The sequence below is a fragment of the Rhineura floridana genome, chromosome 5, assembly GCF_030035675.1.
Source record: "Rhineura floridana isolate rRhiFlo1 chromosome 5, rRhiFlo1.hap2, whole genome shotgun sequence".
In the NCBI taxonomy this organism is placed as follows: domain Eukaryota; kingdom Metazoa; phylum Chordata; class Lepidosauria; order Squamata; family Rhineuridae; genus Rhineura; species Rhineura floridana.
Window position 1 is genome coordinate 96,392,374 of NC_084484.1, and position 12,695 is coordinate 96,405,068.

Below are 12,695 nucleotides of genomic sequence, written 5' to 3' on the forward strand. Positions count from 1 at the left end.
GCAATGCAGCTAAATATAATTTATCTTAAAATAATTTGTGCTTAATCTTACAGACAAACAGTACCATTTTTGACAGTACCATTTGATAAGACTAGACAAAGATTCTTTAAAAAATCTATTTTAATTTCTCTCAAATTACCAATATCCAATTGGTAACATTGTTTCCTTTGAAGTACATACACAATCAAATTCTCCAAGGTGTTAAAATTATGCATGCAAACGCACTAAAGTGTGGGTCACTTTAGAAAATAAGTGCCTCTCATTTAGAAGAGGGGTCCTAACTAAAAATTTCTAGACTTGCAGACCCACATTGTATCACTGTGAAGTGAAATTTCAAATATTTCCAGAAGGACAAGTCACGTAGAAATTCTCACCGCTGCCCCTAGGAAGAGCGACTCCAGAGAGTGCTTCCAGAACGGAGCTTTTCCCAGAGCTCTGATCTCCAATCACAGCAATTGCTGGCAATGCCAAGTCCTTTTCCACTCCAAGGGCTCTCAGAGAATCAATCAGGTCAATACAAGGACGGATCTTCTCTTCATATTGATCAAATAAAGTGTTTTCTGGTTTCTGGTAAAAACAACAACACTGTTCAGTTCCATTTTAGTATGTGGCTACATTCACACATCATGCAGGCCACAGTTAATGGTTTACTGCTTTGCTCCTCCCTTAGCACAAGTGGGAAAACAAGACACAATCTCTGGGGATTGTGGCTGGTTTCATTCAAACAAATCATGATGAGAATGTCAAGAACAAACTTGGATTCACATTGTGGTTTGCGTGGAGCAAAACAAACCATGACACCCAGTTCAGATGTAACGCTAAGCCAGCAATTGTAGTTTGTTGCACCTGCTTCTGCTAGGGGCAGAGTGAAGTGGGAGCCATCTGTTAATTCATGGTAAACCATTACCTATGGTTTACTGTATTGTGAAATACAGCCACTCTCTCTTTCGTACAGGTAAAATGTTTTAACATAAGGACTAATTCTCATTACTGAAATGTGGGTTTGGTCAAGAAAACTGAGGTCTTTTATCCAGAGCACAAAGGGACAAAGAATGATGATTATGACTACAGCATAGATATAGCACTTCGAACACTCACATACAATATCTGTCATTTATTTTTATTTACTCAAATTGTGCATATACCGGTTTTCTACAATAAAGTAATGTACTAAAGGCTGCACAAACTTCAACACAGAACAAACTCAATAATACTATTCAATAAATTAAAGCTATACCAGTAAAAACAGTGTAAACTAACAGAAAATCCAAACCAAAAGGAACAGACAATACAAATCAGCAACTAGTAACTGATTTAAAATCCTGCATAAAAAGGTTTTGACCTGCCACCTACTAAATGGTGCAAGCTGAGCCTGCCTGGAAGGGGTATTCCATAACCAGGGTGCCATCACTGAAAAGGCCATCTCCCTAGTCACCACCTGCTGAACTCCTGAAGGTGGGGCACCCAGGAGGAGGAGTTCTGCAATCGAGGGAGGCTGAGAGAATAGATGGCCAAAGACCAATTAGTGGCAGCAGCAAAGACTTTGTGGTTCACAGCACAGCTTTTAGCAACTATTTATTTATTTATTTATACCCCACCCTTTTTCCAAGTGGAACTCAGGGCGGCTTACAACAAACATAAATACGTATGATTAAAACATTCCAAATTCTACATTAAAATAAGATTAAACCATTAGCAAGATTAAAACATTTAACATCCACTTAAAATAAATAAAACAAATTAAAAATAGTGCAATTAGGCAATAGACAATGCAGCAACCTCTCAACGAACTGTCCTAACCACCTTTTATTCTAAAAGCCTGTTGGAATAAAAAAGTCTTTGCCTGCCAACGGAAAGACAATAAAGAGGAGGCCATCCTTGCCTCCTTAGCTTCTTTAGCTCCCAGGCTACCAGTTATTAGTCCCATACAAAAATTCCACAATAGGCTTAATGCAGAGGTTGTTGCTGGCTGCTGTGTGCAGGGATCTGGCCTGCAATCCTCCAGACTGATGGCTGCAGTTCTCAACTTGGATGGCACCAGTAGGAGTTGAACAGCAGTTCTCCCTACCACTCACAAAAGCAATTTGTTTATTTATTTGATATGGCCCATTTCCTCCAAGAAGTTCAAGGCAACATGAAAATTCTCCCAGCTTGTTTTATGTCAAAACCACCCTGAGTGGAAGAATAGACTGAAAGGTAACTAAAATGCAACATAAAAAGATCATAAACAAAACCCAAAGAGGCCTGGGTAAAAAAATGAAAAGAGGGGGGTACACTGGTTCCAAGAATGAAGAGCCACTGCAATGGCCTCTGGGGTATGCTGGCCTGAAGGTTAACGTGCTTGTTACTTTGGGCCTGGAAATTGACAATTCCCAAAAAACTTCACTAGTGTATACTAGTCTGGCCTTGTCTGCACAAGCCTTTGGGGCATGTTGTTGGTTTATCTACCTTGCACCACCTGGTCCCCATGGCACTTGGGTCAACAGAAGATCCATACCTGGTGCTGCTTAATTACAGACAGACTCCACTCGAGTATGGTGAAAAGGCACATGCTAAACAACTCTATAAAACAAAACATGTTTACCTGACATTGGACTAAAATGATAACCAAGGAAGATGCCCACTTACTTTGTTTGAATCAAAGATTACAAAATCAGAGACAAGAAAAACACTCTAACAGAGGAATATGGTTACTTCCTCAGGAAGGAAGGAAGGATGGACATTGGTCCCCTCAAAGCCCAGAGTAGGCAAGAGCAATCATACTATTATTTATTTATTTATTAGATTTGTATCCTGCCCTTCCTCCCATTAGGAGCCCAGGGTGGCAATACTATGTGGATACTGAGGAAGGAATCAGAAGCACTTGCTCAAAATAATCCAGATGGATAGTGCAACATTATCTGAAAGGGGAGACAATTCCATCAAACAAGATACCTACAGAAAAGGATGATGGGCAGCCTGCATTTAAAACTGACAGTCTCATAGAAGTCCACATTGCAATATAGTAATTATGGAAGGTTTACTGAAGTGCCCTAAAGAACTGCTACCTCTAATATGTTATAGATTTGTTTTAAATTGCTTTTATGCAATTTAATTATTGTGAGCTGCCCTGGGCTCTCTTTGGGGAGGAAAGGTACATGATACATATATAAGAATAAATAAACAAAGAAAGAGGCTCACAGAGGTATAAGAATTGTAAAGGAAACTTTGTAAATTGAGAGGTTTGCAATTTCTTTGCTGTAATTGTTAGTTATCATTTCACTAAAGAAGGGGGGGAATAGCATTTGGTTTACATGCAGAAGTTCCCAGGTTCAATCCCGGGGATCTCCAGATAGGGTTGGGAGAGACTCGCTGCCTGACACTCTAGAGAGCCACTGCTAGTCAGTGCAGACAGTGCTGAGCGAGATGCATCAAAGGTCTGACGCAGTGTAAGGCAGCTTGCGACCTTCCTAAGGTATGGCATAGTTCCACAGCTATACATACTTCAGATGGATAGCACAACTTGTTTTTAACCTCTGACTTTTATTGATAATTTTAATGTATATTTTATATTTTGCTAGCAGACTCAAACCTAGCATTGTTTGGGAATTCTAAGAAACCCACAAAACTGGGCAGTTTTGAAATCAGTGGTAAAAGTAAGTGCACTTTTGAAAGGTTCAGTCCACCATCTTGATTTAAAATGGTGTCCAGTTGTGTCCAAACGTACACAAAAACCTGCTTCTTGATCTCAAGAACCAGAACCATCATGCAAATTTGGTTGCAATATCTTAAGAGGTGTCCAAATGTATGAGGAACAGATAAAGAATTTTCCAGAGTAGATGAAAACTGCATAGAGGTTTCTACAATTAAGTGCTATACAAATTCTGTTACATGAATAAAAAATAAAAATAGGCTTTAGTTGTACTATGGGGTTAAAATGTACAATGTAGCGACACTCCCAGAAGCCAACAGCAGTTTTGATCCAAGAGAGCACTGCACAAGAAAAAGTGGTGATGGCTCCGGACCAGGCCAGATGCATTGCCGGACCATGAGTGGCACTTACATTCCTAATTGTTTTCAAAGATTTGATGAAGAACTAGTTTCCTTCCAGAAGGAGACAACACACCACGCAGGCTTGTTCTTGTGAGGAGGCTTTCCTATGGCTCAAGGGAACTGGCTGTCTAGAGAAGCAGATTGTCGTTTTCCTTGTGGGTTCTCCTCTTTATCTTCCTTCTCCTGCTAGCCTTGTAACAGATCCTATTCCAACACCTGCTTCCTGAACCCTCACATAGGAGCCTATGCTTGCTGAAAGTGTGTGGGCAATACCTATTAAAATCTCCAAAGCCAAAGGGGTGGCTGAGTCAAGATACTCAGTGGCTGTGGGCAGGGCTCAAGGCTCCTACATAACTTCTTGCAGAAGCAGAATAGAATATGCAAAACAAGAGATACTATGCACACCCACACGATTTACACATTGCAGCTTTTCTTGGCACAGGATTTGGGTTGCCTGGGCACACTTTTGTTTAGTATCAAGTGTGCACAGCCTTGGTTCTAAACTGCAGAATTTCAGTGATCACAAGCTAGATCATAGTTTTCCTACTATAAACTTGACTTACCTTATTGAGTTGTTTTTGTTCTCCCAGTTGATTGATATTCTCTTTTTTTATGGGTAGTGGGTTGAACACAAAACCTTCATTTTTTTGTGGAACAAATACATTTGGCACAACAAAAGATGGCGTAGGTTTCACTTCTTCCGGTAACGGTGGTGGGGAGGTGCCTATAGCCACATTTTGCTGCACATTTGAAATATCCAACGGATTATCTATCTCCTCCTCTGGAGACAGCTTGTTCAAAATTTTCCGGGTACGCCGCTCAGTTGGAGTTTCACGCCAGGAACGGTACTTCGACATTTTGTTCTGTGGTATTTTTCTTTATTGATCCCTGGAATGATATTAGATGTTTTGCTACATCTGCAGTGGCAATAATAAGGTAATAAGAAAAGCTCAAAGCAGTGCTGGGGACTGGAGAGGAACTGTGAATGTGTCTGGGTGAAACTGGGGTATGCAGAAGCTTTTTGTGATCTGGAAGTAGGAAATACATATGAGGGGGATTGTTCCCACGGTTGCCAACTGAACTTGCATTTAAATAAGCAAGAGAGTAGCAAGTTAAAAAAAAAGGTTAACATCTGCATAGCACTTTACATTCCATCTTCATGCAAGATAGAGGTGCATGTGCATGAGATCCTCATCCCACAATAGTTAAATATTCAATATACAACCAGTGCACTCCTATGCAGATTTACTTTGAAGTAAGTCCAACTGTATACCACAGGCTTACTTCCAGGTGAGGCCACAATCCTATGCACACTTAACTAGAAAATGGTATTCTGAGGGAAACTGAGAGAAGATTTCAATCATATGTAGTTTCTGGGGTTTTTAAAGGCTCCTGTACAAGTTGTATCAAATACATCCTAAATGTTGATTTTGCAAGCTTGCATATCCTTTTATTTAAATAAATTAGATCATTTTTAAAAAGGTACAGTACGTATTTTTCTCACCATGAGCTGTTTGCAATTTTGTATTTTTCTTTCTTTCTAGAGAGGTAGTTTAGTTTTTTGCAGCAAAAATAATGGAAGAGTTCTTGCGGCACCATATAGCCAAACAAATGTATTACGGCATATGCTTTCGTGGACTGCAGTCTGCTTCAGCAGATGCATGAAGTGTTATCAGACTTCATGCACTGCAGTCCATGAAAGCTTATGCCACAAAAGAACTCTTTGTTGTATTTATTCAGATAGCGCCTATATTTGGTGCTTTACAGGGCAGCACAGGCAAAAGAGACAGATCTTGCTCCAAGATGCTTACAACGGACCAGTGGGGGAGAGCCACAGAAGGAATGGGAAGGGAAGAGAGGGGCAAGCGTAATGGTGGATGTATATGCACAAATATAGTTACACATGGCTAATGGCTTTGTTTCACTTGCGTTAGAACTAAGCCAAAGACAGTTGCTGATTTAGTAGTAGTTGCTATTATCCTCATTATTATTAATCATTATCATCATCATCAACAACAACTGTTGAGATGCAAACAAAGGACTTCCAGGTTACAGCTCTTAAATTGCTAGCATAAAGTATTAATACACCTTGATATTCAATAAGTCACCTATGTTTATCATCACCACTACCACCACTCTGAAGCAGCAGCAAACAGCAAAGAACTGTCATCTCCACTAACTGCTACTCTCATCAGCTTGGCTGAGCTGCTCCTTCCTGTTTACAGAGGTTTTCAGAACCAAATGTCCTATGAGGAAGAACAGCAGGAACATTTGCTCTGGGGGGTGATACTATCAACTGGGCCCAGTGGAGGCTGGTGGCTCTGATGTGAGTGGGGCAGTGAATCCACTCCAGGTTTTAGTCTTAACTTTCAAGGAGCTGTCCAAGGCACACTGGACAGTTCCTTGAAAGTTTGGACTAAAACCAGGAGCAGATTCATTGCCCCACTGACATCGGAGCCACTAGTCTCCACTGACTGGGCCCCCATGAGTCTCCCACAGCAGGAGTAATGAGAAACTGGCATATATCAGCTAGGCCCCAGAAGGTCAAGGGCCCACCTTGTAAGACCAACAACTTCCGGCTGCATAACTGCCATGTCCAAAACAATCAGATTGCCTGGTTCCCTCTGGAACCTAATGCTTTATTTTAAAAACCTGTTAATGCCCTGCTTTCATTCCAGCTGGGTATTATAAGAACCTCAAATCAGGAAACATTTGATGACCATGTTTGTTTTCCATCTCCCTCCCAGTTTCTTTTTCCTTTTGTGTTGTGTCTTTTTAAATTGTAAGTCTGAGGGCAAGAACTATTTTACTTTTAATGAAACGTAAGCTACTCTGGGAAATGTTCTTGTCGAAGAGGAGAATATAAATGCTTTTAAGGAATGAATGAATAACATGAGTAATTAAAATCGTATAAAATACATAAAATCATGAGTGAATAAAAAGTACAAAATTACAATCAGTATAAATTTCCTATATGAGATCATTTGTTTTCCAACATGAGATAGTGTCAGGCTGCAGGATTGGGACCCTAGCACTTCAGAGAATGAGGAGATCATTTTCCCAGAGTTGGGTGAAGAGGGGGAGGGAGAACTCTCAGAGATAGTGTTGCCCAGCAGCAGCAGAGGCCTTGAAACTCCAACAGACAAAGTTACAGACACTTCTCAGGAATTTCCCATACTCACCCCCCTCACCGAGCCAGAGCAGTTAGACCAAGAAGGAGGGGGAGTTCAACTCCTTCCTCAGCCAGAGAAAAGCCCGCCTGATGGGCATGACGTTCACCCCCCTCTCTCTCCAATACCAGAGATAGAATCTTCAGAAGGGGAGGAGGCAGAACTTCCCCCCTCACCACGAACCCGGAGAAAACAAAAACGAGCCAGGGGAAGAGAGAGGAGGGGCAGGGAAGAAAGCACCCTAAGGCGGAGTGAGAGAATTCGTGCCAGAAAGCCCCCTTAATAAGGATAAGGGGGGGCGGGAATTCCTTTGTTCTGTCAACTCTCTTGCATGTCGCTGGACACATGTATTGTGTTCCTTCATGAGAAGGCGCAGCCTCTGTTTGGATATTACGTTAATAAAGACTGAATTGCTTTCACAACCTGGTCTGGTTACTGAGTCCAGTCCCGGACACGACAGATAGTAGCAGCACAGAAACTGGCCTCTCTTACTGTAACCTGTGGATTCCTGTCTGCCAAAAGATATGTTAAGTAAAACTCGCTGGGTATGTCCAGAATGCTTTGTAAAATTGGGGTAACAAAAGAGTAATGGAGATCCCTATAAAAGGTGCAACACAATAAAACATGACCTATAGTTTCCACTGCCTCCATTCCACATAGATAGACTCTTTCGTGATAAGGTACCCTTCTATATCTTCCCTCCAGGAGGGCTGATGGAAGTACATTGAACCTGGCAGCTGTAAAAGCTCTTCTATATTTCGGGATATTCAAGTTTGTTAAATAATGCATAGGCACCAGTGCTCTCTTGTTATCCCTGAACTCAGCGAGCCTGCCAGCAAAACTCATCTGATTTTGTAGTTCTATATCCCAAATTCGTTGCTGGATAGTAGTTTTTGAATTAGCATATCCAAGAGTGAGAAGAGCATAAGGGGTAAATCCCAGATTTTGCCATTTCTCAAACAGCGTTTCCATCTTGACTGATATACATCAATTAATGTCAAAGGGGCCAAACACACAGGAGAAAAAATCAGCTTCAGCAGTAATGAAGCCTAAGAATCCACGCATGGGCTTCAACAGTAATTAGTCCCGCTTCTAAACGAAGCAACACATTAGAAACACAGCTTGGAACTCTCAAAAACGTAGCCTTTGTGACTTCGAGAGGGGCAAAATTATCATATGCACATAACTGGGTGCCATATAACATCTTTGATATAGCCTTCGCTAAGAACACCTAGAAGGCTGAAGGCACATGTTGGCCCCCCTTTGAAATAAATAAACATTTGATCCTCACCCAAATTCATCTTAAAGAAAGGGGTTTTAAATACTTTCAGAAGTATGTTTGGCATTCTGAAAGTGAGGCAGAACTAGAAATTACACGTTTATGACATGTTAGTATAATATAAGTGGTGTTGAGAGGACAGCTTTGCGCATACCATGGACTGCAAAAAAGACAAATAATTGGGTATTAGAATAAATTAAACCAGAACTATCACTAGAAGCTAAAATGATGAAACTGAGGTTTTCATACTTTGGACACATAATGAGAAGACATGATTAACTACAAAAGACAATAATGCTGGGAAAAACAGAAGGGAGTAGAAAAAGAGGAAGGCCAAACAAGAGATGGATTGATTCCATGAAGGAAGCCACAGACCTGGCCTTACAAGATCTGAACTGGGTGGCTTATAAGAGATGCTATTGGCAGTCGCTGATTCATAGGGTCGCCATAAGTCGTAATTGACTTGAAGGCATTTAACAAAAGCAGCTAAATGACTGGGGAGAAGCAAAGTGGAAGCTGATTTTAATAAAATGGCAATGTTACAAATTTCTTTGTACTATTCTAAACCTGGGGAACTCCTCCCACATTTCTTAAAAGTAACAGCTATGGGTCCATGTGGAAGAGAGGAATTAGATGAAGGCCCTCACACTGAGTGGGGGTTTCACCCCTTTCCCCATGCCATTTTGTCAATTCAACATTTACACATATAGCTGCTGTTTGCCCTACATATGGCAGCATTGATGGAGGGAACACTTTTAACTAAAAGAACTGTGGGGAAGAATATCCAACTCTTCTCCAAAGCTATAGTCTTTATCAAATTGAACCCACAGCTAGGGTTGCCAGGTTCAGGGCCTGAGACTGATCCTGTATCTTTAGGAGAAGAGAACGTCAGCCAGGTGCAGGTGTTCTTGCAACCCTGTAATGGGAAAAACCACCAGGTGGAATTCTCCCTTCCCCCTGCACACCTGTTAAAGATACAGAAGACCTCTTGGAGGCAAGCAAGTTGTAGTTCAAAAAAGTAACTTCTCCAAGCTCTGTGTTAAGACCATAGCCTGGGACCAGATAGAGAGGCTTGGTGGGCCACATTTGACCCTCAGGCCTGACGTGCCCCACCTGTCTTTAATAATAAGCTTCAGAGGACTGGAGAATTACAAAATAGACAAGGAGCTGACAGTTGGAAATTGATAAACAGTGCACATCAGCTTAATAAATAGGGCTCCTGCTGGGAGGAAGGACAGGATACAAATCAAATAATAAATAAATAAATTGTTTTAAACAAAGATTAAAGGGACAGTAGAGAAGGAGAGCCAGAATGGAATTCTGGAACATTCATCCACCCCTGATGGTTTCTGTCTCAACTCTTCCTGATGCCAAAAGGGACATCAAGTTTTGTATCAGCGTGGAACAGGACTGGCTCCACCCACACAGCTCCACAACAATGAAACAGGCCTAGCCACAGCCTAGGCACACAAAGCCATAATTAGTTCGTATAGAAGGCGGAAACTCTTTAAGAGATTTGTGGCTGCAAAGGAGAACAAAAGTCTTGCCTCTGAAAATTCCCGGGCTGCGACGGCTCTTTGAGAATGAGACTCGAGGGCAGCACAACTGCGGCTTATGCTAAACATTTATAGAAAGCCTGGCGACGGAGGAGGTGGTCTCGGGAGTGGAATGACTCACAATTTTGCACCTCGGGCTGTCGTCTGGAGCAGCTAGCTCGTTCCTTTTGCGGTATCTTGTTAAGCAAAGGCTGCAATCCCAATTTCACTTACTGGGGAATCAGCCCCGCGGTATTCAACAGGAATTGCTTCTGAGCAGACGTGAGTTAGGACTGCGTTTTAAATCCTTAATACCGGCTGGGAAAGCCCAAGCTTGTGTGAAGACAGAGCGCCCAAATCGCAGGTGCAATGATACGAACCAGTTCAATCGAGCCCTTTCCCTCGGGACTCTTTCCCTCCTCCTTCCACACCCACCATTGTCCAGCGATGCTCAACCGGAACCAAACCAGCAGAGCCCACAGAAGGCGGCCTTCCACGCCCGCGCGCCCGTTTCTCACCTAGTGGGATTTAACTGGCGGTGTTCCAGGACGGATGCAACCAGCATTTTGACTCTTCGGCTGCGCACCGGTCCATACCTTTCAAACAAGTTCAAAGCACATCCGCACCCCTAAGAATCACAGGGCTGTAGTTTTCCCCTCACAGACAGCTAATTCCCAGGAGGACCCTTAACATTCAAACCGTTCACAGGATTTTTTTTTTGGTGGGGGGACATGTGGTTAAATGGTGTAACATAAGAAAAGGAAGCCGGAGGCGTGCCGATATCGCTTGGTGGTGTTTTGGTTTCAAATTAAAGCCTCCATCCAGTCTTTTTTGGAAGCTTTTGCGTATAACTCGGGTAACGTTAAAGAGCGAAAAGGAAGGGGGGGGAGAGACTCTTACCTTCCCAGAGCCTCGAGCGAAGATCTGCCCGATCTGCCCTGCAGGCGGATCTCTTATGCCTGGCTTTTACTGGCAGTTCCCCACCCTAATATCCAAGAAAACGAAACCGAACAAACGAGGTTTTCTGCCTTCTGCTCTGATGCTGCCTCATCACTTGCTCCGCCTCGTTCGCAGACGAACATCGGGGAAATGAAACTGAAGAAAAGCTGGTTAGAAGTGAAAGGGCCCCCCGAGGGGAATTATGCCTGTTCCCGTGATTCCCGTGTCCCCGAAAAGCGAGTGGAGAGGAAGGCTGTTGCACTGTGGCCCTACTTGTGGGCTACTGTAGGCATCTGGTTGGCCACTGTGAGAACAAGATGGTGGACTAGATGGGCCTTTGGCCTGATCCAGCAAAGCTCTGTTCCATACTTTTCCTGTATTTGTATCTTCTCATCTGCCCACCTGTTTTGTAGTTTTGGGGTATAAAAGCCCCTGCCCAACGTAAGTCTGGAGGGAAATGTGTTGTAGGACGGAAAGCTCTTACGTGGCTGATCTGGAAGGAAAGCTAATGAAGAAACCCCAGAAACATTGCAGAGCTGGGCCTGGCAACCAAGAGGTCTTCTGTATCTTTAAAAGTTGTGCAGGGGGAAGGGAGAATTCCACCTTGTGGTTTTTCCCATTACAGGGTTGCAAGAACACCTGCACTTGGCTGACTTTCTCTTCTTCTAAAGATACAAGATCAGTCTCAGCCCAACAACCTGGCAACCCTAGTGACAGCCCTTGTAAAAGGGATAAAAAATATGCACTCCAACCACTGTATATTTTTAAGCTTAACAAATCCACAATTTTAATACGGTTTTGGTTAAATAGATGCAAGGGCGTGGTTAAATGCATGGGGTTGGATGCGGACCAAACTTCGTTGCACTTCATTCCCATTGAAATCAATGGGACTTAGGACATGACTAACTTGCTCCATTTTTTTCAGTGGGACCTAAGTTCAACTTGCTTCGTCTGACTCCAACCCAGCTACAATGAGAGAGTGTGAACATTTGCCTATCATTTTGCTTCCAGTACTTTGAATTTCTTCCTTCTATTCCATCTCTCCCTCTCCCACTCTCACATAAGCACACTACTCTCACTTTTCCCTCTCTAGCCCCATTCAGATGACACAGTCAGGGTGAGGGGAGCTATTAATACATCCAGTTGTAGGTGCCCTGCATGGGAGGAGGGATTCTGTCTATAATGTGCCCTGCTTTTCCCACTGGCACTCATGGTGATATGGGGTGGGAAATTATTTTTTGCTATAGTTTTCATGTGGAACATTTCCAGTTTTAGAAATGCAGTGTTTCATAAAACTAATTAGTAACAATGTATGACTACAACTACAAGTCAAATTGGGCAGTTGGAGTGACCATAATACTGGTCCAATCTAAAATCAAAGTTGTAATTCATTCCCCCACCCCCCGTGACTCCCCGGAGAAAGCACATCATCTTTATGTGAATGGCTCTTCTTCAGGCATGCTGAAATGACTATGTTAACAGATTTCCGTGCATTCACATCCTTCATTTCAAAGTGCACACTATTGACTTTTCCCATCTTAAAATCTTTACAAGCATTCCAATACAAAAAGTTTCGAAGTACAACTCTGAATTCATTTCAATATAATATTTCCATCCAAGTACCCCTAAGTACACTTTGTTTAACTCCCCCCACCCCAATAAAATACTTCAGTTTCACTACTATTAGAAAAACGTTTCATATATTTATACAGCATATAACGTTAATATGACATACTGTTT

The 12,695-nt window shown here is 42.3% G+C and overlaps 1 protein-coding gene across 6 annotated transcripts in view; it reads right to left on the minus strand.

Moving 5' to 3' along the window:
* The window catches only part of LOC133385152 (interferon-induced GTP-binding protein Mx2-like), a 31,629-nt gene that overhangs the window by 17,666 nt on the left and 1,268 nt on the right, over nucleotides 1-12,695 (minus strand). For 2 of the 6 annotated variants that reach the window (XR_009762787.1, XM_061627602.1), the window contains exons 1-3: nucleotides 10,917-11,228; nucleotides 4,596-4,920; nucleotides 375-567 (exon numbers count right to left, since the gene is read on the minus strand). Coding sequence is in view for 5 of the 6 variants with exons in the window: in XM_061627602.1 (XP_061483586.1) it covers nucleotides 375-567; nucleotides 4,596-4,889 (487 nt within the window). In the remaining variant the exon portion in view is untranslated. The other 4 variants (XM_061627606.1, XM_061627605.1, XM_061627603.1 and 1 more) reach the window with 4 other exon arrangements.